Source organism: Ictalurus punctatus, chromosome 22 (assembly GCF_001660625.3).
Source record: "Ictalurus punctatus breed USDA103 chromosome 22, Coco_2.0, whole genome shotgun sequence".
In the NCBI taxonomy this organism is placed as follows: domain Eukaryota; kingdom Metazoa; phylum Chordata; class Actinopteri; order Siluriformes; family Ictaluridae; genus Ictalurus; species Ictalurus punctatus.
In genome coordinates this window covers 19,263,801-19,290,732 of record NC_030437.2, presented here as the reverse complement: position 1 = coordinate 19,290,732, position 26,932 = coordinate 19,263,801, and the positions used below count along the sequence as shown (strand labels likewise).

The window sequence follows — 26,932 nt, the reverse complement described above, 5'->3', positions numbered from 1 at the left end:
CTAGCTAAAGAAGAATCACGCTTGGATGTTGAACGCTTCAAAAGTTGCGAGTAGTTTTACACATTTCTAGATTATAGCACCCCCTAAAGGCGAACTCAGATAAAATCTTTCGGACTGCCTTAGGTCGTGGAACTTTACTCACGTACTGACTTTGTTCTGAAGTCGTCATACTATTGTTGAGACATGCCCTCACTTCCTGTTTTTCAACTTTGCCGTCAAATTCAAACTTGGTTTTGACCTCAGTTGTTGGCTCCCATTTCCATTAAAGCTCTAGTTAAATAAGGAAGGGGCGTGGTCGATCACGCCAACAAAGGACTATTTACATCACCACACAGAGAACCAACCAGAACGCAAGTGAGTGCTTGAATTTCCATACTCCCAGCATGCACCTCTGCTGTCTGAGTCTCAACAAATGAAAAAGTTTAGGATTTTGAAGTTTTTAATAGTTAATCTGGGGAATTATTACATGTCTGAACTCCATGTAGTGTGGGTGCATTCAGGTCAGTTCTGTGAGTCTCCTGAAGGAACTTGATTTGTTTTCACGCTAACCACGGACAGGAAGCTTTGTGAGGAACCTCGGCACTTATAGCGTCCCTTCAGGGCCATTTGCTTGTGCTTGCTATGGCAGCACATATACTAAAATTGGAACGATACAGAGAAGATTAGCATGGCCCCTGCGCAAGGATGACACGCAAAATCGTGAAGCGTTACCATATTTTTTTGCTGGTATTTTCTCATTTGTAAGTCGTTTTGGATAAAAGCGTATGCTAAATGAATAAATGTAATGTAATGTAAATGTCTTCAGTTGCAAATGAACGCTAAGTTTGAAGTTTGTTTGCTAACATCAGGTCATGTTGCTAAACATATGTGCCAAGTTTGGTGTTAATACATACAAGCGTTGGTGAGACATGCCCTCCTTTGCTGTTTGGGGACTCATCCATCACATTTGTTTGCAGTTCATTGACAAACCATCCTGCGTATCAAACATCTGAGAAACATCTTTTGTTAAGGTTGGTTCCACAGTGCTGTGACCCATATTTCGTGATGATTGAACAACAAAAGTTTTTCATTCAAATGAAAATGGCCAACTTCCAGTGTGGCAAATTATATATATATATTTTTTTACATGAAGAACTCTCGTGCAGCTGCTAAGGAATCTAGCTAAAGAAGAATCACGCTTGGATGTTGAATGCTTCAAAAGTTGCGAGTAGTTTTACACATTTCTAGATTATAGCACCCTCTAAAGGCGAACTCAGACAAAATCTTTCGGACTGCCTTAGGTCGTGGAACTTTACTCACGTACTGACTTTGTTCTGAAGTCGTCATACTATTGTTGAGACATGCCCTCACTTCCTGTTTTCCAACTTTGTCATCAAATTCAAACTTGGTTTTGACCTCAGTTGTTGGCTCCCATTTCCATTAAAGCTCTAGTTAAATAAGGAAGGGGCGTGGTCGATCACGCCAACAAAGGACTATTTACATCACCACACAGAGAACCAACCAGAACGCAAGTGAGTGCTCGAATTTCCATACTCCCAGCATGCACTTCTGCTGTCTGAGTCACAACAAATGAAAAAGTTTAGAATTTTGAAGTTTTTAATGGTTAATCTGGGGAATTATTACATGTCTGAACTCCATGTAGTGTGGGTGCATTCAGGTCAGTTCTGTGAGTCTCCTGAAGGAACTTGATTTGTTTTCACGCTAACCACGGACAGGAAGCTTTGTGAGGAACCTCGGCACTTATAGCGTCCCTTCAGGGCCATTTGCTTGTGCTTGCTACGGCAGCACATATACTAAAATTGGAACGATACAGAGAAGATTAGCATGGCCCCTGCGCAAGGATGACACGCAAAATCGTGAAGCGTTACCATATTGTTTTGCTGGTATTTTCTCATTTGTAAGTCGTTTTGGATAAAAGCGTATGCTAAATAAATAAATGTAATGTAATGTAAATGTCTTCAGTTGCAAATGAACGCTAAGTTTGAAGTTTGTTTGCTAACATCAGGTCATGTTGCTAAACATATGTGCCAAGTTTGGTGTTAATACATACAAGCGTTGGTGAGACATGCCCTCCTTTGCTGTTTGGGGACTCATCCATCACATTTGTTTGCAGTTCATTGACAAACCATCCTGCGTATCAAACATCTGAGAAACATCTTTTGTTAAGGTTGGTTCCACAGTGCTGTGACCCATATTTCGTGATGATTGAACAACAAAAGTTTTTCATTCAAATGAAAATGGCCAACTTCCAGTGTGGCAAATTATATATATATTTTTTTTTACATGAAGAACTCTCGTGCAGCTGCTAAGGAATCTAGCTAAAGAAGAATCACGCTTGGATGTTGAACGCTTTAAAAGTTGCGGGTAGTTTTACACATTTCTAGATTATAGCACCCCCTAAAGGCGAACTCAGACAAAATCTTTCGGACTGCCTTAGGTCGTGGAACTTTACTCACGTACTGACTTTGTTCTGAAGTCGTCATACTATTGTTGAGATATGCCCTCACTTCCTGTTTTTCAACTTTGCCGTCAAATTCAAACTTGGTTTTGACCTCAGTTGTTGGCTCCCATTTCCATTAAAGCTCTAGATGAATAAGGAAGGGGCGTGGTCAATCACGCCAACAAAGGACTATTTACATCACCACACAGAGAACCAACCAGAACGCAAGTGAGTGCTCGAATTTCCATACTCCCAGCATGCACTTCTGCTGTCTGTCACAACAAATGAAAAAGTTTAGAATTTTGAAGTTTTTAATGGTTAATCTGGGGAATTATTACATGTCTGAACTGCATGTAGTGTGGGTGCATTCAGGTCGGTTCTGTGAGTCTCCTGAAGGAACTTGATTTGTTTTCACGCTAACCACGGACAGGAAGCTTTGTGAGGAACCTCGGCACTTATAGCGTCCCTTCAGGGCCCTCTCCTTGTGCATGCCACGGCAGCACATATACTAAAATTGGAACGATACAGAGAAGATTAGCATGGCCCCTGCGCAAGGATGACACGCAAAATCGTGAAGCGTTACCATATTTTTTTGCTGGTATTTTCTCATTTGTAAGTCGTTTTGGATAAAAGCGTATGCTAAATGAATAAATGTAATGTAATGTAAATGTCTTCAGTCGCAAATGAATGCCAAGTTTGAAGTTTGTTTGCTAACATCAGGTCATGTTGCTAAACATATGTGCCAAGTTTGGTGCTAATACAAGCGTTGGTGAGACATGCCCTCCTTTGCTGTTTGGGGACTCATCCATCAAATTTGTTTGCAGTTCATTGACAAACCATCCTGCGTATCAAACATCTGAGAAACATCTTTTGTTAAGGTTGGTCCCACAGTGCTGTGACCCATATTTCGTGATGATTGAACAACAAAAGTTTTTCATTCAAATGAAAATGGCCAACTTCCAGTTTGGCAAAAGAGATTTTTTTTTTTTTTACATGAAGAACTCTCGTGCAGCTCCTGAGGAATCTAGCTAAAGAAGAATCACGCTTGGATGTTGAACGCTTTAAAAGTTGCGGGTAATTGTACACATTTCTAGATTATAGCACCCCCTAAAGGCGAACTCAGACAAAATCTTTCGGACTGCCTTAGGTCGTGGAACTTTACTCACCTACTGACTTTGTTCTGAAGTCGTCATACTATTGTTGAGACATGACCTCACTTCCTGTTTTTCAACTTTGTCGTCAAATTCAAACTTGGTTTTGACCTCAGTTGTTGGCTCCCATTTCCATTAAAGCTCTAGATGAATAAGGAAGGGGCGTGGTCGATCACGCCAACAAAGGACTATTTACATCACCACACAGAGAACCAACCAGAACGCAAGTGAGTGCTCGAATTTCCATACTCCCAGCATGCACTTCTGCTGTCTGAGACTCAAAAAATGAAAAAGTTTAGAATTTTGAAGTTTTTAATGGTTAATCTGGGGAATTATTACATGTCTGAACTCCATGTAGTGTGGGTGCATTCAGGTCAGTTCTGTGAGTCTCCTGAAGGAACTTGATTTGTTTTCACGCTAACCACGGACAGGAAGCTTTGTGAGGAACCTCGGCACTTATAGCGGCCCTTCAGGGCCATTTGCTTGTGCTTGCTACGGCAGCACATATACTAAAATTGGAACGATACAGAGAAGATTAGCATGGCCCCTGCGCAAAGATAACACGCAAAATCGTGAAGCGTTACCATATTTTTTTGCTTGTATTTTCTCATTTGTAAGTCGTTTTGGATAAAAGCGTATGTTAAATAAATAAATGTAATGTAATGTAAATGTCTTCAGTTGCAAATGAACGCTAAGTTTGAAGTTTGTTTGCTAACATCAGGTCATGTTGCTAAACATATGTGCCAAGTTTGGTGTTAATACATACAAGCGTTGGTGAGACATGCCCTCCTTTGCTGTTTGGGGACTCATCCATCACATTTGTTTGCAGTTCATTGACAAACCATCCTGCATATCAAACATCTGAGAAACATCTTTTGTTAAGGTTGGTTCCACAGTGCTGTGACCCATATTTCGTGATGATTGAACAACAAAAGTTTTTCATTCAAATGAAAATGGCCAACTTCCAGTGTGGCAAATTATATATATATATTTTTTTACATGAAGAACTCTCGTGCAGCTGCTAAGGAATCTAGCTAAAGAAGAATCACGCTTGGATGTTGAATGCTTCAAAAGTTGTGAGTAGTTTTACACATTTCTAGATTATAGCACCCCCTAAAGGCGAACTCAGACACAATCTTTCGGACTGCCTTAGGTCGTGGAACTTTACTCACGTACTGACTTTGTTCTGAAGTCGTCATACTATTGTTGAGAGATGCCCTCACTTCCTGTTTTTTAACTTTGTCATCAAATTCAAACTTGGTTTTGACCTCAGTTGTTGGCTCCCATTTCCATTAAAGCTCTAGTTAAATAAGGAAGGGGCGTGGTCAATCACGCCAACAAAGGACTATTTACATCACCACACAGAGAACCAACCAGAACGCAAGTGAGTGCTCGAATTTCCATACTCCCAGCATGCACTTCTGCTGTCTGAGTCACAACAAATGAAAAAGTTTAGAATTTTGAAGTTTTTAATAGTTAATCTGGGGAATTATTACATGTCTGAACTGCATGTAGTGTGGGTGCATTCAGGTCAGTTCTGTGAGTCTCCTGAAGGAACTTGATTTGTTTTCACGCTAACCACGGACAGGAAGCTTTGTGAGGAACCTCAGCACTTATAGCAGCCGGTCAGGGCCACTAACTTGTGCTTGCTACGGCAGCACATATACTAAAATTGGAACGATACAGAGAAGATTAGCATGGCCCCTGCGCAAGGATGACACGCAAAATCGTGAAGCGTTACCATATTTTTTTGCTTGTATTTTCTCATTTGTAAGTCGTTTTGGATAAAAGCGTATGCTAAATGAATAAATGTAATGTAATGTAAATGTCTTCAGTCGCAAATGAACGCTAAGTTTGAAGTTTGTTTGCTAACATCAGGTCATGTTGCTAAACATATGTGACAAGTTTGGTGCTAATACAAGCGTTGGTGAGACATGCCCTCCTTTGCTGTTTCTGGACTCATCCATCAAATTTGTTTGCAGTTCATTGACAAACCATCCTGCGTATCAAACATCTGAGAAACATCTTTTGTTAAGGTTGGTTCCACAGTGCTGTGACCCATATTTCGTGATGATTGAACAACAAAAGTTTTTCATTCAAATGAAAATGGCCAACTTCCAGTTTGGCAAATTCGATTTTTGTTTTTTTACATGAAAAACTCTCGTGCAGCTGCTAAGGAATCTAGCTAAAGAAGAATCACGCTTGGATGTTGAACGCTTTAAAAGTTGCGAGTAGTTTTACACATTTCTAGATTATAGCACCCCCTAAAGGCGAACTCAGACAAAATCTTTCGGACTGCCTTAGGTCGTGGAACTTTACTCACGTACTGACTTTGTTCTGAAGTCGTCATACTATTGTTGAGAGATGCCCTCACTTCCTGTTTTTCAACTTTGCCGTCAAATTCAAACTTGGTTTTGACCTCAGTTGTTGGCTCCCATTTACATTAAAGCTCTAGTTAAATAAGGAAGGGGCGTGGTCAATCACGCCAACAAAGGACTATTTACATCACCACACAGAGAACCAACCAGAACACAAGTGAGTGCTCGAATTTCCATACTCCCAGCATGCACTTCTGCTGTCTAAGTCACAACAAATGAAAAAGTTTAGAATTTTGAAGTTTTTAATGGTTAATCTGCGGAATTATTACATGTCTGAACTCCATGTAGTGTGGGTGCATTCAGGTCAGTTCTGTGAGTCTCCTGAAGGATCTTGATTTGTTTTCACGCTAACCACGGACAGGAAGCTTTGTGAGGAACCTCGGCACTTATAGCGGCCCTTCAGGGCCTTTTGCTTGTGCTTGCTACGGCAGCACATATACTAAAATTGGAACGATACAGAGAAGATTAGCATGGCCCCTGCGCAAGGATGACACGCAAAATCGTGAAGCGTTACCATATTTTTTTGCTGGTATTTTCTCATTTGTAAGTCGCTTACAGGTAAGCGGACTAAACTCGTCTAGAGTTGTTGTATTATAAACTATATATATGGTTAGTATAGGACTGCGGTTATAATGGAATACATACAAAATATCTCAAAATATTTTTTCAACTCTTGAATTGCTGTTTCACGCAGCTCTCATTATCATTTAAACCAGGAACAGGCTAAACTTATAGCAAACAACCAAAATGTTCAAAGTTTTTTACATAAACACAGGTTAAGTAAAAGAATCAGGACAGAAAAGCTCTCACAGCGATGTTTAAAGCAGCTCTGTGATTCCCTGATCCACAGCCCCGCTGCCATTTTGTGACATTTCCTAAATAACTCATAGAGAGAGTGTAAAATGAAACAATATGGAGCATGATTAGACCACCTTACACAATAATATTCATCCTCACAGACTTTTTAACAAACTTATTTACATTGTGGTGACAGCGACCTCTGGTGCTGAGAGTTGGTATGACTATCTCTCCTACAACAACCAAATAAATCGGTAATGTTCCACAGATTTTTAAGAGAGTGACTGAAAATGACGGAATCCTACGTCTGGAGCAGAACATTGTTTTTCAGGTCCAGGTATGACACACACACACACACACACACACAGACACACACAGACTGAGAAGACAGTGCAGTTTAGAAGTAAAATAATATTGAGTGAACATACAGTCTGTAGAGTGAATGAAGTGTTCAATAGCGCCCTCTGTAGGCGAATGAAGTATTCAATAGCGCCCTCTGTAGGCGAATGAAATGTTCAATAGCGCCCTCTGTAGGCGAATGAAATGTTCAATAGCCCCCTCTGTAGGCGAATGAAGTGTTCAATAGCGCCCTCTGTAGGTGAATGAAGTGATCAATAGCGCCCTCTGTAGGTGAATGAAGTGATCAATAGCGCCCTCTGTAGGTCTGTAGGTGAATGAAATATTCAATAGCGCCCTCTGTAGGTGAATGAAGTATTCAATAGCGCCCTCTGTAGGTGAATGAAGCGTTCAATAGTGCCCTCTGTAGGTGAATGAAGAGGTCAGTAGCTATCTCTGATGGGGAACAAAGCTGTTGGTGAATGTAGCATTTAACCTTAAAATTAAATAGAACAGCACTACTGGTTACTACATTAGACTAAGATATAGTTTATGATGCAGAATCTTTGAGTCACATCTCTATGTCGCATTATTATTTGCAAACCTTGCTTTCAGTGAATACACTATTGTAAATCAATCTACAACACGCAGTGCATAGCTCCTAATGCTTTACACACACATGCACAAGATTTACAGCTGACCCAGGGATAAATCACTACCCCTGCATGCTGCAGTGTCAGTCCAGCTCCTCTGCAGTGTTTCTGCACACTACTGCACACACTGCTGACTTTTCCAACATAAATGATATACAGATAACTTTTCATCCATGCATATCAATGTAACACGGCTGTATATTTACACAGCAGCTATAATAAAGAATATATAATATAATCAACTGTGGGTTTATAGTAATGAAGGATGTATGTGTGTGTTTGTCTACATCATTGTGGCGTGCATGCAGCATGTTCTCCTATATCAGGCTCTGTGTGTGTGTGTGTGTGTGTGTGTGTGTGTTGGTTTGTAGGACCTCTGCAATGCAGACGTCTATTTATAGCAGAATGTCTCTTAGTGTGTGCGTTTGGGGCGGGGGGGTGTAATACAAAAACAAAGGAAATTCATTCATTTCTTAACGGAAAGAAAACACACTTTTCCACAAGGAGACTCTATAAAATATTCACATCTTTATCAAATGGCTCTAGTTGCAAAGATGTTCTTAAAAACAACAACAACAACAAAACAATAATTCCATCATGCAAAGTTTGTAAAAGATCATAAAGACTCATATAATTCGAGTCCAAATCAGAGTTTGAGTCTATTGCGGAGTCACAATTAGACTCAGAGCCTGATTGGTGAGTTAGGATCAAAGGCAGAGTCTGTTTGCTACTTTAGAATCAGAGTCAGGATCAAATTCCATTGAGTATGAGTTTATTGAGTCAGAATCTGAATCAGCGTCTGATAGGTGTGTCAGAATCAAAGTCTATTTGCCGGGTCAGAATCGGAATCAGAGTCCGTTTGGCAAGTCACGATCGAAGCCTCAGTCTGTTTGCTGAGTCAGAATCAGAATCGGAGTCCGAGTCTGTTAGGCGAGAAAAAGTCCAATCAGAGAGTTAGAGTACAAAACAGAGTATACGTCTGTTTGCTGAGACCGATATAAGCGTCCATTTACTGATTCTGAATCAAAGTCCACTGACTGTGTTTGAATGAGCGTCTGACTTAGTTTGCTAAGTCCAAATCAATGTCTGAGTCCACTTGGGGACCTGTTTGCCCTGTCCGAATCAAATTCATAGTCTGAATAAGAGTCCAAGTCGGGATCCGAGTCTGTTTGCAATCGGACTCGTAAAGGTTCTGTGTAGAACCCTACAACAGTGTTTCCCTCGACCCTTAACGATCTAAGGAACCTTCGAGGAACCTGTTTTTCTGAGCGCGGATGAATAAATCTGTTGATTCTCTCTACTTTGTCTCAGGAGCGGCCTATTTAGGTAACGGCCCTTTATACACATCACAGCGGCAGTGAAAAGGATGAAGGTCCTCAACAACAATATGTTAAATATCGTAAGATTTTGTATCACTGATTATCAGCACATGCCTACTGTACTAACACTTGTTCTTCAGGTTAAGTCACCATAACTCTCTACTCATCTTACACTTACGTTTTAATGCAGGAGGAGTCGGTCTTACATGCTTCACCATCCTCGATATAAATGATTGATATGGATGAATCACACACAATCTGACCAGAGCCACGGACCAAGAAGCTTGTTACAAACACACCAGGGATTGATCTATTTTTTTAAAATATAAAGTCGTTTATTATCATTATTATTTATTTCAGTCAATTCATTCATTCGGTGGAATCGTACTCCGTTTATTTTGTATTCAAGTGTTACTCTCTTGGTTTTGTTTTTTCTAAATCCAGAGCATTGTTTACGCGTCTCGACATGATGCGGCGGAACATGATGCAGTGTCCGCAGTTAACAGCCAGGCTAGTCATTAATCAGATTTCTTCATTAACACACTCACACACACACACACACACACACACACACACTCACACACTTTATTGCTTGAGGAAGTGTAAAACAGTGACTTAGCAAAATGAAACAACTAGTGTAGAAAGTGAACTGTTTCAAAGTTATAATCTGACAAAAACGTGTACATTTACAGTAAATATGCTATAAACCATCGCCTCTGTTTCAGAAAGTGGTTTGGTCTCGGGTTATTGTAATACACTACGCTACGAGCGTTGTACTACAGGTGTAAACTCATCACACAGACAGAATGAAGTTGGTTGATAAACAGCTTTATTTGGCTTCGAGAGAAACGAGCAGCTCTTACGTTCTCAGTGGAAGACTAAAAGCGCTTCTGATACAGTGCGAACGTGGAAATGCATTTCATTCACCATTAAGGCAATTTCAGTAATACTTCATCTCTCTATTTACACACACAACAAGCAAAACTGTTCCATTCTGTCTTCTAACAGCAAGCTCTAAAAGTTAGACCATGCAGATAAACTGAACCTCCTGTCGACTCAGACATTTAAAGCAGACGATGGAATGTGAAACGATACAGCAGCGTTCATGTGATATCAAGTGTGTTGTGCAAACTCTTCGATTTTATCTGGAAAAGTGTTAAGGCCACACCTCCTCCACTGGGACTGACAGGAACAAAGGCCACACCTCCGTTAATGTGAGTGACAAGAACAAAGGCCATGCTTCCTTCACTTAAGACAGACGGAAACAGAGGCCACACCCCCTATTCTTGGACTGACATGTACAGAGGCCACACCTCCTTCCATGGGACTGACAGTAATAAAGGCCACACCTCCTTCGTGGCTGTAAGTGTTTTGTGACGCTACCACTGGGGTTTTGTGAGTGCTCGTCAGCTGTGTGTGTGTGTGTGTGTGTGTGTGTGTTTACACAGTGGAGTAATAGACCTCATCTACCGGCTGTAGCTAGGAGACTGCCTCTCTGTCTGTCTGTCATGTGCAGAGAGGTCGACCCGTCAAAACCAAACGCGGTGTCTTAAAAACACGTCAGGGACAAAACAAGCTTTCAGCAGGTGTTTTTTTATAAACACGGCTTCCACGCGCTTGAGTGATGACGTGGCGATGTTCTTACGTTTGATCATTTTTCTGCTTTGTTCTGGAACAGCTGATCTGGAGGAAGATTTATTACAAATGAACGGGTCAACAGGAGGCGTTTTAACAAGCATACATGATCTATCATGAACATCTTGCTTTAGTTTTTTAAATTTCGTAAGGCTAATGTAGCTACTTAAACATACAGCTTCAACATAAACTTCACCGTGTATATGAACGCTAGAATGTTCTGAGGCAGCCATCTTGGAAAACTGGAATCTTTTTCACCTCAGCGTAATTTGGGACAATTTCGTATAAGAGAACGTGGTTGTGGTTATATTAGTGACAGTTTAGGCCACGCCCACATCCTCAGAAATGTAGCTGAAAATTGAAACAATTTAAAAATGATACCTGTGGGGTCAAACTGGGCATACTGGGTTGTGGACTTGAAAGGTAACAGACATGCTACGTCCGATTTCTACATTTCTAGTATTTTCTACTCCATCTTTCCAGACCAACCAGAAAAGTTAAAGAAATCGGCTTAAGTGAAGCTTTTCGAAATTATATTTCTGTATTAATGAGATATTATGTAGGCAATTACATTATTGACATGTAGTTTGGTTGAAAAATGTATGCTAGCTAATGTTATCTGGGGGGATATTTGTTGAAATTTGTTTTATTTCTTGGAATAAATAAGACAAATTAGATTAGATTCGATTCGATTCGATTCGAACACTATTATCCTTACAGCTGATATTAAGTTACCAAGTTTAGGGCTGCTACATAACTATTAATGTTACTTCTAGCTAGACATAAATTACCTCGCGATTTCTCTGTAACATTATCAGCGTGTAATTTAGCTGACAAAAAGAATGCTAGCTTGACTTTTTGTAAAGACAAATTAGCATTTTCGTATGAAATTTGCGGAGATTGATTAAATTACGTTACGTTTATATACTTACAGCCAACAGTAAATTACCGAAGTTACCTAAATGTGGGCCGCTACGTAACTACCTCTGTTATTCCTGTTTTGTTTGTAAGAAAATTTTAAAGATTAAATTCTAACCTACTTACGTATATTTACAGCAAACATTAAGCTACCTAATTCCGGGCAGCCCCATCACTATTAAGGTTACGTCTAGCTAGTTAAAAATGACCTCGCGATTTCACTGAAACGTTATCTCTGAAACTGGAACGTTTGACGTGTTTGTGTTTTGTCACTCATGATTTCGGAAAGCACGCAGATACGAGTTTGAGTGCTCGTGTTTTTGTCAGTAGGCGATCTGGTCGAGAAAAAGCGCTGCCTGAAGCTTCTTTTGTGACGTGACGTGCACACTGTTACTATAGCAACTCAGATGTCTACATCCCAGTAACGTAATTATTTTTACCCACACGTTCACCGCAGGGAATACCGCAGGGAATACCGGGTCAACAACCTCAGCAACCTCAACCTCACTGGGTTAAAACAGCCGATGGTGGGTTCGTCTGTGTCGGACCCAGCACGTGGTTTCTAACCCGCATGTCATAAACTGTCACTACATTAAGGCTCTTACTGAACATTCAGTGGTCAGTGCTTGAAGTACATACAGCTACTGTGGAGATCTGTGTGGTCACCACTTCCTAAATGGATGATGAAGAGGAAGATGATGGTGTATTGAATGAGATTAGAGTCCAGATCTGAGGGCGGACGGCTGGAGAGGGCGTGTCTTTACTTGCTCTTGTCTCCTTTACTGCTTTCGGTTTTCTCTGCCTTGCTCTCGGCCTTAGCCTCATCCCCTTTGTCTTCGCTCTTCTTCTCTTTCTCTTTCTCCATCACCTTGTCCTTCTTCTTCTCTTCTACCTGCTCCTTCATCTCCTTCTTCTCTTCTTCCTGCTCCTTCTTCTCTTTCTTCTCTACCTCCACCACCTCCTCTTCCTCAACCTGGTCTCCTTCCGCTCCTTCTTCTCTTTCATCTCCACCTTCTTCTTCTTCATCCTCTCCTCCCTTCTCCTCCTCCTCCTCCTCTTCATCTCCTCCTTCCTCCTCAGCTGCTTCTTCTTCTTCTTCTTCTTCTCCTCCTTCTTCTTCTTCTTCTTCTTCTACTTCCTCCTCTTCCTTCTCCTCCGCTTCCTTCTCGTCCTCTTCCTCCTCACTCTCAGGTTTGGCCACGTCCCTCCTGTAGGCACCCAGGGTGTAAGCGCGTCCCACCGAATAGGAAACAGCAGAGTAGGCGGGATGGACTGTGGTCACGCCCACACTGCCCAGACGGGTCTCTTCGCCTTCCAGCAACTTCCTGTAAGCATACAAAGCAAAAAGTTTGGAATCAGATGCTGATTTGCATGCTATTTGCACCCGGTTGCCATGGGATTAAATTTAACCGTAATCTCAGCGATTCCGATAACAACCATTTGGTGTTACGCTAGCCAACTAGCTATGTTTAATACATTTGAATTTATGGTGCTATTAGCTATCGTACTCCAGTGCCAGCCCAAGACTGTAAGGGTAGCTATAGCGTATTTAAATCTTATACTAATATAAACTAGCTAGATTTACATTTTAATATAACGTTTTATTAAAAACGGACCATGTGGTAACGTTAAAATGGAACTCGTGTATTTGTGATACGGTTCAAAAAGAGTCACGCCAACAAACACTGTTGCTAGGCAACAACTAGCTACTGACTGAGGTAAACAATTTAGCTAGCTAGCATAAAGCTGTTAATTCTGTTATACAGACAATGTGAAGGCAACGTGATACTGAAACTGAGACAGAACCATCGGTATTATCATTAACATTCACCTGAGAAAATGAACTAAGGTGTGTGTCTCACCTGTAGGCGGCGATCTCGATGTCCAACGCCATCTTGACGTTCAGCAGGTCCTGATACTCGCGCAGGTGATGAGACATTTCTCCTTTAGTGCTGCGCAGAGCGTCTTCTAGCTGAGCGATCGTCTCCTGTCCAAGCCACACAACACACTCCCAGATGTTACAGCTCAGACAATTATATCAGTACAAGTAATATTCTAAAAATAATAACAGAATAAAATAATATACATAATATTTAACATATTCTATATGCTATATATACTAAAGAGTGCCCGAATCCACTGTTTATTTTATACTATGTGGATGCTTTTTAAATAAAATATTTATTCATTTATTCATTTGTGAATGCATTTGCATTTTTTCTGTCAATCTTATCACGTAACAAACAACCTAAAAGTTTCCTTTTTGTTTTTCAATCATGTTGATTTAAGTCTCAAGCTGAGCAAAATTTTATGTATGTAAATTCAAAATCTACCGTATTTTTTTAAATATATTAAGCACTTTAATATTTCCTTTATAAATTTTAAGCATCCTATATATTGTCAAATTTTTTTATTCAAACTTTTTTATTGATATTTTTTTTATTTATATTTAACTTATTTTATTCAAGTATAAATCCATATTAATAAGTTAAATATATGATTTATTTAATTAATTATATTAAATTAATAAAATAGTTTAAAGAGTATATAAGTTGCCCTGTCCTGTCCTGTACTCTATAATGATTAAAAACTAAATTTAAGCTAAATTGGATTTTATTTTTCCTGCACGTGTGTTCGTCCGTCACCTGCATCTCTCCGAGCTCGGTGCTGTGGCGGTCCTCCATCTCGGCCAGCTGCCGCTCGAGTGCGTCGTTGTGATTGCGTAGGGCGTCGATCTCCAGCGTACGCGCCTGAACCTGGCGTCGGCATGCGCTCAGCTCATCCCTGGTGTGTTTGATGGCGTCGGTGTCGCGTGATGTCGCCTGGGTCACGCTGGCGAACTTGGAGCGGTACCAGTCCTCCGCCTGCTGCTGGTTCCGCGAGGACAGAACCTCGTACTGCGCCCGGATGTCCTTCAGAGCCACGGTGAGATCCGGTTTACTCACGTCCATCTCCACAGATATCTGAAATTTAAACAAATTTTTAAAAAGCTGTATTTATTAAAGGAGCAGTGAGCAATGAGTAAAGCGCCCTCTACTGCTAACAATACCTCCTCTTTGTCTCCACCCAAATTAACTCCACCCACTCTGTTAAAACTCCACTCTCCATTGCATTGACTTTTAAGCTGCTTTGTCCGGAGTTGGGGGGTGGAGCTAATTTCTGCTAATAATACTTTTGTGATGTGATGTTTCCACAAAAAAAATCACTTTTAAAAAACACTTTAACCTTCATAAGGGTTCTAAATGCCCCCGGTTCTACATACATACTCATACATACCTTACATACGCTGTCCCTTTACTAGTGTTGCAGTGCCTGAATTTGCATATCAGTACATGATTGGCTCGTATATTTTATGGTGTAACAACACTTCCATGTCGTGTGACTCAGTCCTAACTCCAGTGAGATTTCCAGCTCCTCCTCTTTATTAAAAAGAATGCAGTAAAAAATAAATAAATAAATAAAACAGGTTTTATACATTACAGTGACTTTCATGTAATAACGTTAACTCCTGAAAGTTATGTTTGGAGTTAAATTTCCAACCTACAATTTAGAGTTTTTAAATAAAACTTCTGTATAATACTGATTTGGGGGCGTGGCTTCTCATGAACACAGTCTGCGATGTCACTAAATAAGTTCACGTCTTGAATGAATCATATCCCACATGCAAATTAATAGAGGATGAAAAAGTGGTACCTGAGGATTTCTAGCCACTGAAGCTGGGAACTAGCTAGCTAACATAGCTAATATTAGCGATGAACCACTTGTGGCTGCTAAGCTGACATTATATATATGTATATGTATATATTACAGTTTTGGAATAAGAATTCACTGAAAATAAAAACAACATAAATCAAGACACTTACAAATGTTCATTTGTTGTCCAGCTAGATAATGTATCTAATATTAAAGTCATTCATCTATTTGGGATTAAAATGCAGCCTTTATGTAAACTTCTGTTTACAACGCATTTTTGGGCGTGGCTGAACATGAGCTACGATTGTGATGTCACTACATAAGTTCACGTCTTGAACCAATCATATCCGATGTGCGAGTTAATAGAGAATGAGAAAATGGTACCTGAAGACTTCTAGCCACCGAAGCTGGGAATCTGTGTGCTAAAGTAGCTAATATTAGCAATGAAAGAATCGTGGTTGCTAAGGTGACGTTGTTGGGGTTTTTTTTTTACACTTTTGGATGCCGTATAATAAGTCACACAGAAATAACAATGTAAATAAAAAAATAATGTAAAACTTACATTTGTACACAAACGTGAGCTAGTTTACTAGCAATTTGCTGTCCACCTAGCTAATCTAGCTAATATCAGTGACATTTTCTACTTATATAGTCATGTATACTGATAGTTTTTAATGGAGGTAAATGTGTATAAATGTTTCTAGACCATTTAGCTGTTTCCAAAGCATGTATTAAACGTAATAACAATTTATTGTGATACATTTGGCGATGTGCTTGGCTCACGATACACTTATCGATGTGTAATTGACCTTAAAGTGTAAAAATGATTGAAGTCTCTTATAGAATAGTCTTGTACCTGGGTTAAGGATGTACTTACTAACATTATTAAGCGTAAATATTGTACATCAGAAACTGTGTGTAGTGTGTTTATAGGCCTGTTTGCTGACGTTAGTTTATCGTGTAGCCATGTGTGTGTGTGTGTGTGTGTGTGTGTGTGTGTGTGTATGGGGGGGGGTTCTAGAGTGGACGTGAGCTGCAGTGTTGGTGCTGAGAGCTGAGACGTGCACTACAGAGTGCTGATTCAGGACCACACGCCCCACACGAGAGATGATGCTGCCAATGAGCTTCGACACACTGCAAAATCCGCAGTGCTGAATCACTGACTGCTGAATTAACACCTCACACTGCTCTGTCATTAACACTGATACTGCTTACAGACCTGCAGCCTTAAAATACATCTTTAGGTGTTCATTTAGTGTCCCAGTAATGTCATTTACCTGTAAGTATTACTTCAGCACTGCAGTGTCAAAGAACAAATATTATAGTGGTGCTTTAGTCATTATATTAAACATCATTCTTCTTCTTCTTATTATTATTATTAATAATATTAGTAGTAGTAGTAGTAGTAGTACTTATTCATACCAGTATTAGCATTATTACAAGTTATTAATATTAAAAGTAAATAAGATGGTTACTGAAAAAAAGTTTTTAAAAAATTATTCTAATGTTTTAAACATAATTTATATTAGTATTACTATTACAGGTTATTAATATTAAAAGTAAGTGATGCAAAGGTTATTTTTTGACTATGAATGTGAACAAAGTTATAAAATTATTATTGTTATACAAAAAGAAGACAAATTCAAAAAGGTTTAACAAATGACCTCCTGCTTCGTCTTCTTCCTCTGATTATTATTATTATTATTATTATTATTATTATTGCTAGTTGTTAATATTAAAAGTAAATTTCACACAAAAAATCCACTATGAAAGTGAAAAACGTCGAACAATTATTATTATTATTATTATTGTTGTTGTTGTTACGTTTATTTATTTTTATTTGCATTATTATCAGCACCTGAGAGGCTTGCAGTGAAGCCTGCAGCTCGCGCACTTCTTCATCGTGCACTTTCCGCGCGAAGTCGATCTCGTGCAGCAGCGACTCCACCCTCTTCTGGAGCTCGATCTGGTGCAGCGCTCCGTCCTCCGCCTCCTTGCGGCAGCGCTGCAGCTCTCTCTCGGCCTCGTCGCGCAGGCGGCTCTCCTCGTGCAGCTTCTCCTGGGCGCGCGCGAGCGCCTCGCCGAGGTGCGCGTTCTCGAGCTGCGCGCGGCTCCGGTCGCGCTCCAGCTGGTCGGCGCGCTCGCGTAGCTCGCGCAGCTCGTGCTCGTAGAGGTCGCGCAGGCGCGCGGGCTCGGAGCCCAGGCTGCGGCGCAGCGACTCGGCCTCGGCCTCGAGCGCGCGGTTGTGCTGCTCGAGCTCGCGCACGCGCTCGATGAAGGCAGCGAAGCGGTCGTTGAGACCCTGCAGCTGCTCCTTCTCGTTGGTGCGCACGATCTTCAGCTCGGTGGCCGACGCCGCCGTGTGCGCGAGATCCGCCGCGTCCGGCGCCGAGGAGGACAAACCGGCGTGCACGCGGCCCCGGTAACCGCCTCCGTAAACCCGGTAACCCGACGAGGACCGGAGCGGGGGAGCGGACACCCGAGAGGAGTCCCCGAAGAACTTCCGGTAGGAGCTCGTGGAGTAAACGTCGCTATGGAAACTCATGATGCGGAGGAGAAAAAAAACACGGAGAGAAACACAGAGGAAGAGAGAGAATGAAGAGGAGAGAGAGCGCGTGCTTTATATACACACAGAGAGAAGGAGGGGAGGGGGGGAGAGAAATAGGATGAGAGAGAAGAAAGGATCATAGAATCAGGGATGTGTGTGTGTGTGTGTGTGTGTGTGTGTGTGTGTGAGAGAGAGAGAGAGAGAGAATTGATTGATGAGAGAAAAGGAAAAAGGTTGATAGAAAGAATGAGTGAACGAGCATGAGGAAAGGAGAGAGAAAGGACGGAGAGGGAAAATGATGAGAGGATGAAAGAGAAAACTGATGAGAGAGAGAATTAGAGGAAGAGGATGAGAGAAAGAAAGAACATAGCAGAAAAAGATGAGAAAGAAGTATGACAGAGAGAAATGATGAGAGGAGGAACGAGCCCTTCATCAGACGGGTTCATCTTAAACCTTCCCTGAGTGCTGTTCGGTTCCACAGAGAACCTTTATGGGTTCTTCAGGAGAACAAACAGAGGAACGCTTTAGTTCTAGATAGTTCTTTGTGTTTTTTTGTGTGTGTGTGTGTGTGTGTGTGTGTGTGTGTGTGTGTGTGTGTGTGTGTGTGTGTGTGTGTGTGTGTGCACCTCTCCGCCGCAGTGGCTGACTATGGAATGAGATGACGAGGTTTTCGTATCCTCGACCCTGTATCTGTTCCAGTCTAGGCTAATTATCGATCTCTCTCTCACACACACACACACACACACACACACACACAGACACACACAAAAGAGTGAGCAGTAAATTTATGGCTCCATAAATCATCTTTTGAGTCAGGATTATTAAAAAGACCTTAGAACCTGTGTGTGTGTGTGTGTGTGTGTGTGTGTGTGTGTACGCGTGCGGGGACACACACACACACACTAATGCTGTTGCATCACCTAGTCAGCACTTTTTACAAACGCCTGAGACAAGACATTTAAGCTCCGCCTGGCAGGGATGGCTCAATATCCTGAATCAGGCCATTCTGAGAGACAGAAAGCGTGTGTGTGTGTGTGTGTGTGTGTGTGTGTGTGTGTGTGTGTGAGACAGAAAGCAAGGAAAGGAACACTTTGCAAGAAGCAGGTTCAAACAAAAAAAAAAACCCCAAAGATGGCTGAAAGTCTGTTGAACACCCTGCTGGGATTATTATTAGTGTCAGATTATGTGTAATGTAACACCATAGAAACCTCTGTGAGTGAGCTGTTACTATAGAAACCATAAAGTATTAGAATGAGTGCATTAATATAACTGTATCGTCATGTTAAATATGTAATATGTGTGTGTGTGTGTGTGTGTGTGTGTGTGTGTGTGTGTGTGTGTGTGCGTGTGTACACAGCGCCTTCCACTAATATTGACACCCTTGGTAAATATGAGCAAAGAAGGCTGTGAAAATGGTCTTTATTATTTAACCTTTTGATTTTTTGTTAAAAAAAAAAAACTCTGTCATGGATATCAAACAATTTCAAGCACAACACAGGTTTATTTTAAAAATCTTTGTTAAATATAGGTGTGCAACAATTATTGGCACCCCAATGAATGCATATGAGAGAAATATATTTGAAGTTTATTCCCATTGATATTTTAAATTTTTTCAGTACACCTGGGTGAGTAGGAACAGGAAATTGTTCAACCATGACTTCCTGTTTCACAGGGGTATAAATATGAGGTAACACACAGGCCAAATTCCCTTAGTCATTCATAACGATGGGTAAGAGCGAGGAATATATCTGTGATGTGTAGCAAAAGGTTGTTGAGCTTCACACAATGGGAAGTGTCTATAAGAAAATAACACAAGCATTGAAAATGCCCATTTCACCATCAGGGCAATAATGAAGAAGTTCCAGTCCACTGGAAATGTTATGAATCGACCTGGAATTGGACGTGAGTCTGTATCGTCTCAACGCACTGTGAAGAGGACGGTTCGAGTGGATAAAACATCTCCAAGGATCACAGCTGGAGAACTGCAGAAGTTAGTCGTGTCTTGGGGTCAGAAAGTCTCCAGAACTACAATCTGAAGTCACCGAAATCACCACAAGCTGTTTGGAAGGGTTTCAGGAGAAAAGCCTCTACTCTCATCCAAAAACACACTCGAGCGTCTTCAGTGTGCCGACACTACTGGAACTGCAAATGGGATCGGGTTCTACGGTCAGATGAAACCAGAATAGAGCTTTTTGGTAATAAACACAGAGGTGGTTTTGGAGCACACAGAGAGGTAGCCGTATGGAAAAGTACCTCATGTCCACGCTTAAATATGGAGGAGGATCTTTAATGTTTTTGGGGATGTTTTTCTGCCAGAGGACCTGGACATTTTGTTAGGATACATGGCATCATGGACTCGATCAAATATCAACAGATATTAAATGAAAACCTGACTGCCTCTGCCAGAAAGCTTCAAATGGGCCGTGGTCGGATCTTCCAGCAGGACGATGATCCAAAACATCATCAAAATCAACACAGAAATGTTTTACTGACCACAAAATCAAGGTCCTGCCCTGACCATCCCAGTCCCCTGACCTGAACCCCATAGAACACCTGTGGGGTGAACTGAAGAGGAGAGTCCACCAGCGTGGACCTGAAATGTGAAGGATCTGGAGAGATTCTGTATAGAGGAACGCTCTCAGATCCCTCGCCATGTATTCTCCAACCTCATCAGCGTTATAGGAGAAGACTCAGAGCTGTCATCTTGGCGAAGGGAGCTAGCGCAAAGTACTGACTAAAATAATTGTTGCACACCTACATTTTACAAAGATCTTTTTTTTTATAAACCTGCATTGTGTTTGTAATTGTTTGATATCCATGACAGTAGACAATTTTTCACAGCCTTCTTTGCTCATATTTACCAAGGGTGCCAATATTAGTGGAGGGCACTGTACACACCGATCAGCCATAACATTAAAACCTCATTCCTAATATTGTGTACGTCCTCCTCTCCTTGTGCTACCAAAACAGCTGTGACCCGTCGAGGCATGGACTCCACAGGACCTCTGAAGGTGTGCTGTGGTATCTGGCACCGAGACGGTAGCATCTGGATCGGCCCTTTAAGTGCTGTAAGTTGTGAGGTCGGACCTCCGTGGATCGGACTTGTTTGTCCAGAACATCCTACAGAAGCTCGATGGGATTGAGATCTGGGGAATTCGGAGGCCGAGTCAACACCTTGAACTCTTCGTCACGTTCCTGTACAGTTTTTGCAGTGTGTCAGGGGGCATCATCCTGCTGAAAGACACCACTGGGCACCGTTAGGGAACACCGTAACTATGAAGGCGTGTACTCGGTCTGCAGTAATGTTCAGGTAGGTGTGACGTGTCAAAAGTAACACCACATGAATGCCAGGACCCGAGGTTTCCCAGCAGAACATCGCCCAGACCATCACACTTCCTCCTCCGGCCCGTCTTCTTCCCATAGTGCATCCTGGTGCCGTCTCTCCCCCAGGTAAATGATGCACACACGCACACCCACACACACACCTACACACACACCCGGCCTCCACATGACGTAAAAGAAAACCCGATTCATCAGACCAGGCCGCCTTCTTCCATTGCTCCATGGTCCAGTTCTGGTGCCATCACAATTTGGACCTTGTCAAAGTTAGATAGATAGATAGATACTATATATAGACAGGTGGACAGATCAGATGAGATAGATACTGTATATTAACAGATAGATAGATAGATAGATAGATAGATAGATAGATAGATAGATAGATAGATACTATAACATATTAAAACGAGTGCATTAATATAAACCTGCACAGCTGTCAGAGCTGCTGTTATAGATTTTTTTGTTGTTGTTATAACTAATCTTTTTTATTATTATTATTATTTCTTGCTTCTGGAAATATTTTAAGTTTGAAAAAGATCTTTTGTAACGTTTCAAGATGGTACGAAGAAATCCTTCCATCTAGGAAATCAGCCACTAGGGGGCAGGATTTGACCAAAAAAAATCCAGATCTTTATTTATTTATTTATTTATTTATTTATTTATTTTCCCATAATCAACACCAGAGGGTGTATGAAGGTGTATAAATACTAACACACACATTTACTTCTTTAAGCTAGTATAAAAGTCGGATCATAAAAAAAACCCCAAAAATTAACATAAAAAATGCATATAATCAAATATTTTTAAGGTGAGCGAGTGATTTTGGACATGCAGGTTGTTGTGTGATGCTAAGCAGACTTTTAGTAAGGCTTTAGACATTAAACATGTCCTGGTTGATGTCAGCAATTCCTTATTTAATGCTAATTAATGAAGTCATTACACATCATGAAAAGTTGCATCAACTAGCTATAACCAGCTAACTTTATTTAGACTTTAATCAGACTATGTACTGCGTGTAGTCTAATTATCATAAAATAGTAATAGTAATTAATCATAAATGTATTTTTCTCTAAATAAAATGTGTGTACTGACTGTAGGCCACAGAGCGCGTCTATGAGCTCAGATGCGGAAGTTGCTTTTATATTATTACAGATTTTGTTTGCTAACATGCGCTAACCTGACAGAATTAGCTACCATGTGTGGTTAGCTAAGATAACTAACCAACAGGCTAACTGTAATCAAATCTGAGAGGATTTTCAAGCGAGTGACACTGAAGTTTAGATGTTTATAATCTTTACTGCGCATCCTATTCAGCTCGCCGACATATCACGAGATTTCTGAAAGGACTTTAAAGTCATATTTATAAACGCTAATTTTTTTATAGATTTTGTTTTATATCCGTGACCTTCACAGCTAAAACCAGCTAACATATAATATTCCAATATAAAAATGTATGACCATTTACGATTGATCATTTATAAATGCTAATCATTTTCATTTCTAACACTAGTGTATGCTGAATAAACAAATCACTTTCTAAGTCATTTATCAGTTATGCTAGTCAGTTTTCTACCAGCGGCTAATCACACAGATTTTTAAGTTAAAAATTGATTTTCGTAATCTTCACTTTATAGTCATATTTATAAATAGTAATAATTTACACTCCTAGCTTTATCATAAAGTTTAAGATATAATAATGGATGTTTATCGTTTTCGGAGTTAATCCTAGCCAGCTAGCTTACATAAGCTAACTATATCAAATTTCGGAGTGCATTTTAAAGTTTTTAATATACAGTATGTTCATAATCTTCCCTGCTAACACTGTCATGGGCTAAAGACAAATTTTTTGAGTGGATTTTTAATTCCAATTTATAAATGCTTATAAGTTGTAGTCGTAATGATAGTTAGCCTAACTAGCATTATGACTAAAACTTATGCTAGCTAAACAAAATTTTAAAACTGAACTCAAAACACACACACACACGCACACACACACACACACACACACACACACACACACACACACACGGTAACGTGCTGTCTATGGCGTGACCTTTTGCCTTTGAGATACTGGTCCACATAAACCTCTAATAATATTCCTGTCAACACACACACATTGCTAGAAGAGGGCGGACATCCATGACTCAGAAAACCACGATTAAGTACAGGAAGGCCACTAAACCAGGCCAAAGTTATTATTATTATCACACACACACACACACACACACACACACACACACACACACACACACACACACACCTAGTGGCCTCTCCCAGGCCGGTCCTACACAGGTGAGGTCGAGAACAGAAACTCATCACAGCAAATTAAGTCCTTATTAATTTGACTGTTACGTTGTTAAGCAGTCGATTTGGGACGGAGCCGACGTGGATCTTCACAAGGCTGTTACACAGAACTCCTAAATGAGTAGTTGTTTCTATTAACGATTAATGATAACTAGCTAGGTAGATATCGATGCTAACGTTACTGGTATCTAGCTACCGATAGCTAAGTAACGTGTAGCTAATTAATGATAGCCGAGTTACCAGTAGCATGTTTGCAAACGTATGATGAAATGTTAACTGCTATATAGCTAACGTCAAGCAAATAAAACGAATCACATATTTTATAGGAGGTTACTATGGTAACACACATTATTTTTTAAAAATGTGCTAGAATCATCCTGTTCGGAATGTATTCGCAAATTCTTAATTTTGTTCAAACATCTTGTATATGAGCATATTGTTAAGATAGTACATTGAAGGTAATGATGATGATGTTTGTGTGTTTGTCTTCATGAGTGTTTTGCCTACGTTACACATCCAACCCCCCTCTCTCCCTCTCCCCCCATCTGCTTGTCTGTGGCCCCGTGCTGGAGTCTCCATCTTGTTTCCTGTCAGGCGGAGAGGGATGGAGGCAGGGAGCCCCGAGTTCACCATCTGATGGACAGCTTGAGTTTGGCCATATGTCTATGTCACACTTTATACCTGCTGCTATTTACAGCTCTTGATTCAATCCCTTCTGTAATTAATACATCAGCGTTAAACAAAAATTATTTGTGAAAAATTCCAGACGTTTCTCCTGTTCTTCACACACACACACACACACATACACACAAACACACACACATGTACACACACACCCCAGTTGTTATTTCACTGTGCTAATGTTTAAAATCAGCCGGGAAATTAGTCCTCGGTTCCCTTTTCCCAGTAACGTCTCAGCTCCTGTTCACACACGAGTCTTCCAGATTTGATCAGGAATTTCAGTGCGTCTCTTTTTCATCCAATGCAGTCTTTTTGGGATTTCGGCTTTCACACTTCGACTCGTCACTGTTAAATTCCGACCGTGAAAAGTGTGTGTCTGGAAGTGCCTCACGTTACTGTAACGAACCCCGCGGGGGTTCCAGGGAAGAGAGTGAATCATTCCTCTGATTATGCTTTACATTTATATGAAACTAATATTTCAGGTTTAGTAACCTGTCAACAAAAAGGTGCATGTGAGTAATGGTGAAGAAGCACCAACCAATATTACTCCAATATTACACCAGCCAGTAGGTGTGCGTGCGTGCGTGTGTGTGTGTGTTTGCACAGTAGGTAGGGGTGTGTGTGTGTTTTTCTTTCGAACTAATTGTCTTCTGCTTAGTTCATAATCCACACGAGTATCTGTATGTGTGTGTTTCCAGCCTGACCTGATTTGTGTTCATTGCATGTTACAGGTCTTACCTGATTAGTGTATGCTAGTTAGTGTGTGTGTGTGTGTGTGTGTGTGTGTGTGTGTGTGTGTGTGTGTGTGTGTGTGTGTGTGTGTTTGATGAAGGCCAGAGAGGTGAAGGTCTTGGTCGCAGGATAAGCTGCTGGATTTGATTAATCTGACAGACAAGGAACAGAGAGGTCAAACAGACTCTGACCTACACACACACACACACACACACACACACACACACAGTATGTTCACAGCCACACACCTGCACCTCATCCCGAAATTCTGGCTAAGAACCAAACCTAAAACAGGTCTTTCTCGTCTGTCCTTATTCAAGTCGCTCTCACTGATTTCGGCCGAACGACTCTCCTCAATCTCTGCACGCGACTCGGATCGTGTCCCGAACGCTAAAAATACTTGTCTGTTATTTTCTTTAGGTGTTAGAGTGTTAAAATCATGAGAATACAGTTGCCAGGCAACAGGGAAATACAGGCACAGAGCACAAGATAGCTGACAACTCAGGGTAACAACTCAGTTAGCTAGTACAAAGCTACAGGCAATAATGCTTGCATAGAAGCAATGTTAACGTGACTCAGTGACTCAGCATTCACCTCGGATGTTTGGTAAATTAGGAAGAGTAAAAGTACACCGTGATCACACTGAGCAACAACTGCTAAGCAAGATCCTAAAACATTTTATAGATTGAAAGGTCAAAAAAAAAAAAACTGTCTGGCTTGTTAAAATTCATTCACATTATTTGACTAGAAATGAGGCTAACAATTACACAAACTACTACATAGGCATTAAGTCTTTTATAGAAACCAAGAAAAGTCAACATGAGACTGAAAACGGGACTAAAACCTAAACATTTACCTCAGATGTGTTGGTAAAATACCGAGAAAAGACTCGGCGTGACTAAAATTACACTGTAATTATACTTAGCGTCGACCACGAAGCAAACTCCAGAGGGTTCTTAAATTCCATAGAATGAAACATCAACACTGTCACACGGTTTTACACACTTTCTGGCGTGTTAAATTAAAACACAAAAAGCCCTATTGATGATATTTGACTGAAAATTAGGCTAACGATTTAGCAATTTAAGTCATTTATAGAAACAAAGAAAAGGCAGTGAGACCGTGTAAATGAGACTGAAACATCAACATTTACCTCAGATGTGCTGCTAAAAAACTAAGGAATGACTAAATATGGATAAAATTACACTGTAATTATACTTAGCATTGACCGCTAAGCAAACTCCTATATATTCTGAAGATCCTCAATATGAAAGATCGACACTGTCACAACTCATGAGCTCAGAGCTTGGCGTGTTAAAACGGACACTGAAAGACCTTTTGCTATTATTTGACTGGAAATAATGGCTAGCGATTTAGCATGCTAGTACATAGCCATTAAATTCTTTGTAGAAACAAAGACAAGGCAGAGAGACCGCGGAAATGAGACTGAAACATCAACATTTACCTCAGATGTGCTGCTAAAATACTAAGAAAAGACTAAATATGACTAAAATTAGACTGGATTGTTGCTAACTGAACTTCCACGACACTGAAACACCGGCACTGCATCAAACTCGAGAACTCAACGGTGGCAGAAAACCTCAACTTTAATCTCAAAATCGTAAATACGAAAGCACCAGAGAGAGATGTTCAGTTTGTTCAAGCTTTTAAATAAACACAATGAACACGACGCCATTTAAATGCAGTATTAGAATGTCGGCCATTTTAAAAACGGTGTCAAACACTGAAGCACGTCAAATTAGTTGAAACCAGATCTAACAGATCTGTTTGTTTTCTCTCAGGCGTGCTATTATCATGTCTATTACCCATAATGCAGTGTAGACACATTGCTACGTCAGTTTTAAGCACAGATATCCGTATTTGAAATCGAGAGAGCTGACGACGTCAATTCATAGTGACCTGTGCACCATAATGGCCGCCATAAAATGCCGTTTCTTCCTTTAAATAGTCGCTGGCGTTAGCTAATGCACATCTTGTCTTGAATCG

The 26,932-nt window shown here is 40.6% G+C and overlaps 1 protein-coding gene, 1 long non-coding RNA gene and 6 other non-coding genes across 8 annotated transcripts; 7 read left to right on the top strand and 1 right to left on the bottom strand.

Annotated features, from left to right (window-relative positions):
* Positions 1-612: 612 nt before the first annotated feature.
* Positions 613-719, top strand: LOC128628975 (U6 spliceosomal RNA). Its single transcript, XR_008393276.1, has one exon. It is a non-coding gene; the product is annotated as a U6 spliceosomal RNA (small nuclear RNA).
* A 1,050-nt stretch (positions 720-1,769) lies between these two features.
* On the top strand, positions 1,770-1,876 carry LOC128628977 (U6 spliceosomal RNA). Its single transcript, XR_008393278.1, has one exon. It is a non-coding gene; the product is annotated as a U6 spliceosomal RNA (small nuclear RNA).
* A 1,048-nt stretch (positions 1,877-2,924) lies between these two features.
* Positions 2,925-3,031, top strand: LOC124626209 (U6 spliceosomal RNA). Its single transcript, XR_006980906.1, has one exon. It is a non-coding gene; the product is annotated as a U6 spliceosomal RNA (small nuclear RNA).
* Positions 3,032-4,076: 1,045 nt separating this feature from the next.
* LOC124627635 (U6 spliceosomal RNA) lies at positions 4,077-4,183 on the top strand. Its single transcript, XR_006980903.2, has one exon. It is a non-coding gene; the product is annotated as a U6 spliceosomal RNA (small nuclear RNA).
* A 1,050-nt stretch (positions 4,184-5,233) lies between these two features.
* Positions 5,234-5,340, top strand: LOC124627629 (U6 spliceosomal RNA). Its single transcript, XR_006980904.1, has one exon. It is a non-coding gene; the product is annotated as a U6 spliceosomal RNA (small nuclear RNA).
* A 1,044-nt stretch (positions 5,341-6,384) lies between these two features.
* LOC124626208 (U6 spliceosomal RNA) lies at positions 6,385-6,491 on the top strand. The gene has a single exon (XR_006980905.1). It is a non-coding gene; the product is annotated as a U6 spliceosomal RNA (small nuclear RNA).
* A 3,401-nt stretch (positions 6,492-9,892) lies between these two features.
* On the bottom strand, positions 9,893-19,170 carry zgc:65851 (neurofilament light). The gene is made up of 4 exons (XM_017452120.3): positions 17,180-19,170; positions 14,274-14,591; positions 13,491-13,615; positions 9,893-12,953 (listed from the first exon to the last, which is right to left on the bottom strand). The coding sequence occupies exons 1-4, from the start codon at positions 17,864-17,866 to the stop codon at positions 12,389-12,391; spliced, it is 1,695 nt and encodes a 564-aa protein (XP_017307609.1). The 5' UTR covers positions 17,867-19,170; the 3' UTR covers positions 9,893-12,388.
* On the top strand, positions 17,693-25,216 carry LOC128628924 (uncharacterized). The gene is made up of 3 exons (XR_008393194.1): positions 17,693-17,827; positions 20,840-21,319; positions 24,008-25,216. It is a non-coding gene; the product is annotated as an uncharacterized LOC128628924 (long non-coding RNA).
* The last annotated feature ends 1,716 nt before the right edge of the window (positions 25,217-26,932 follow it).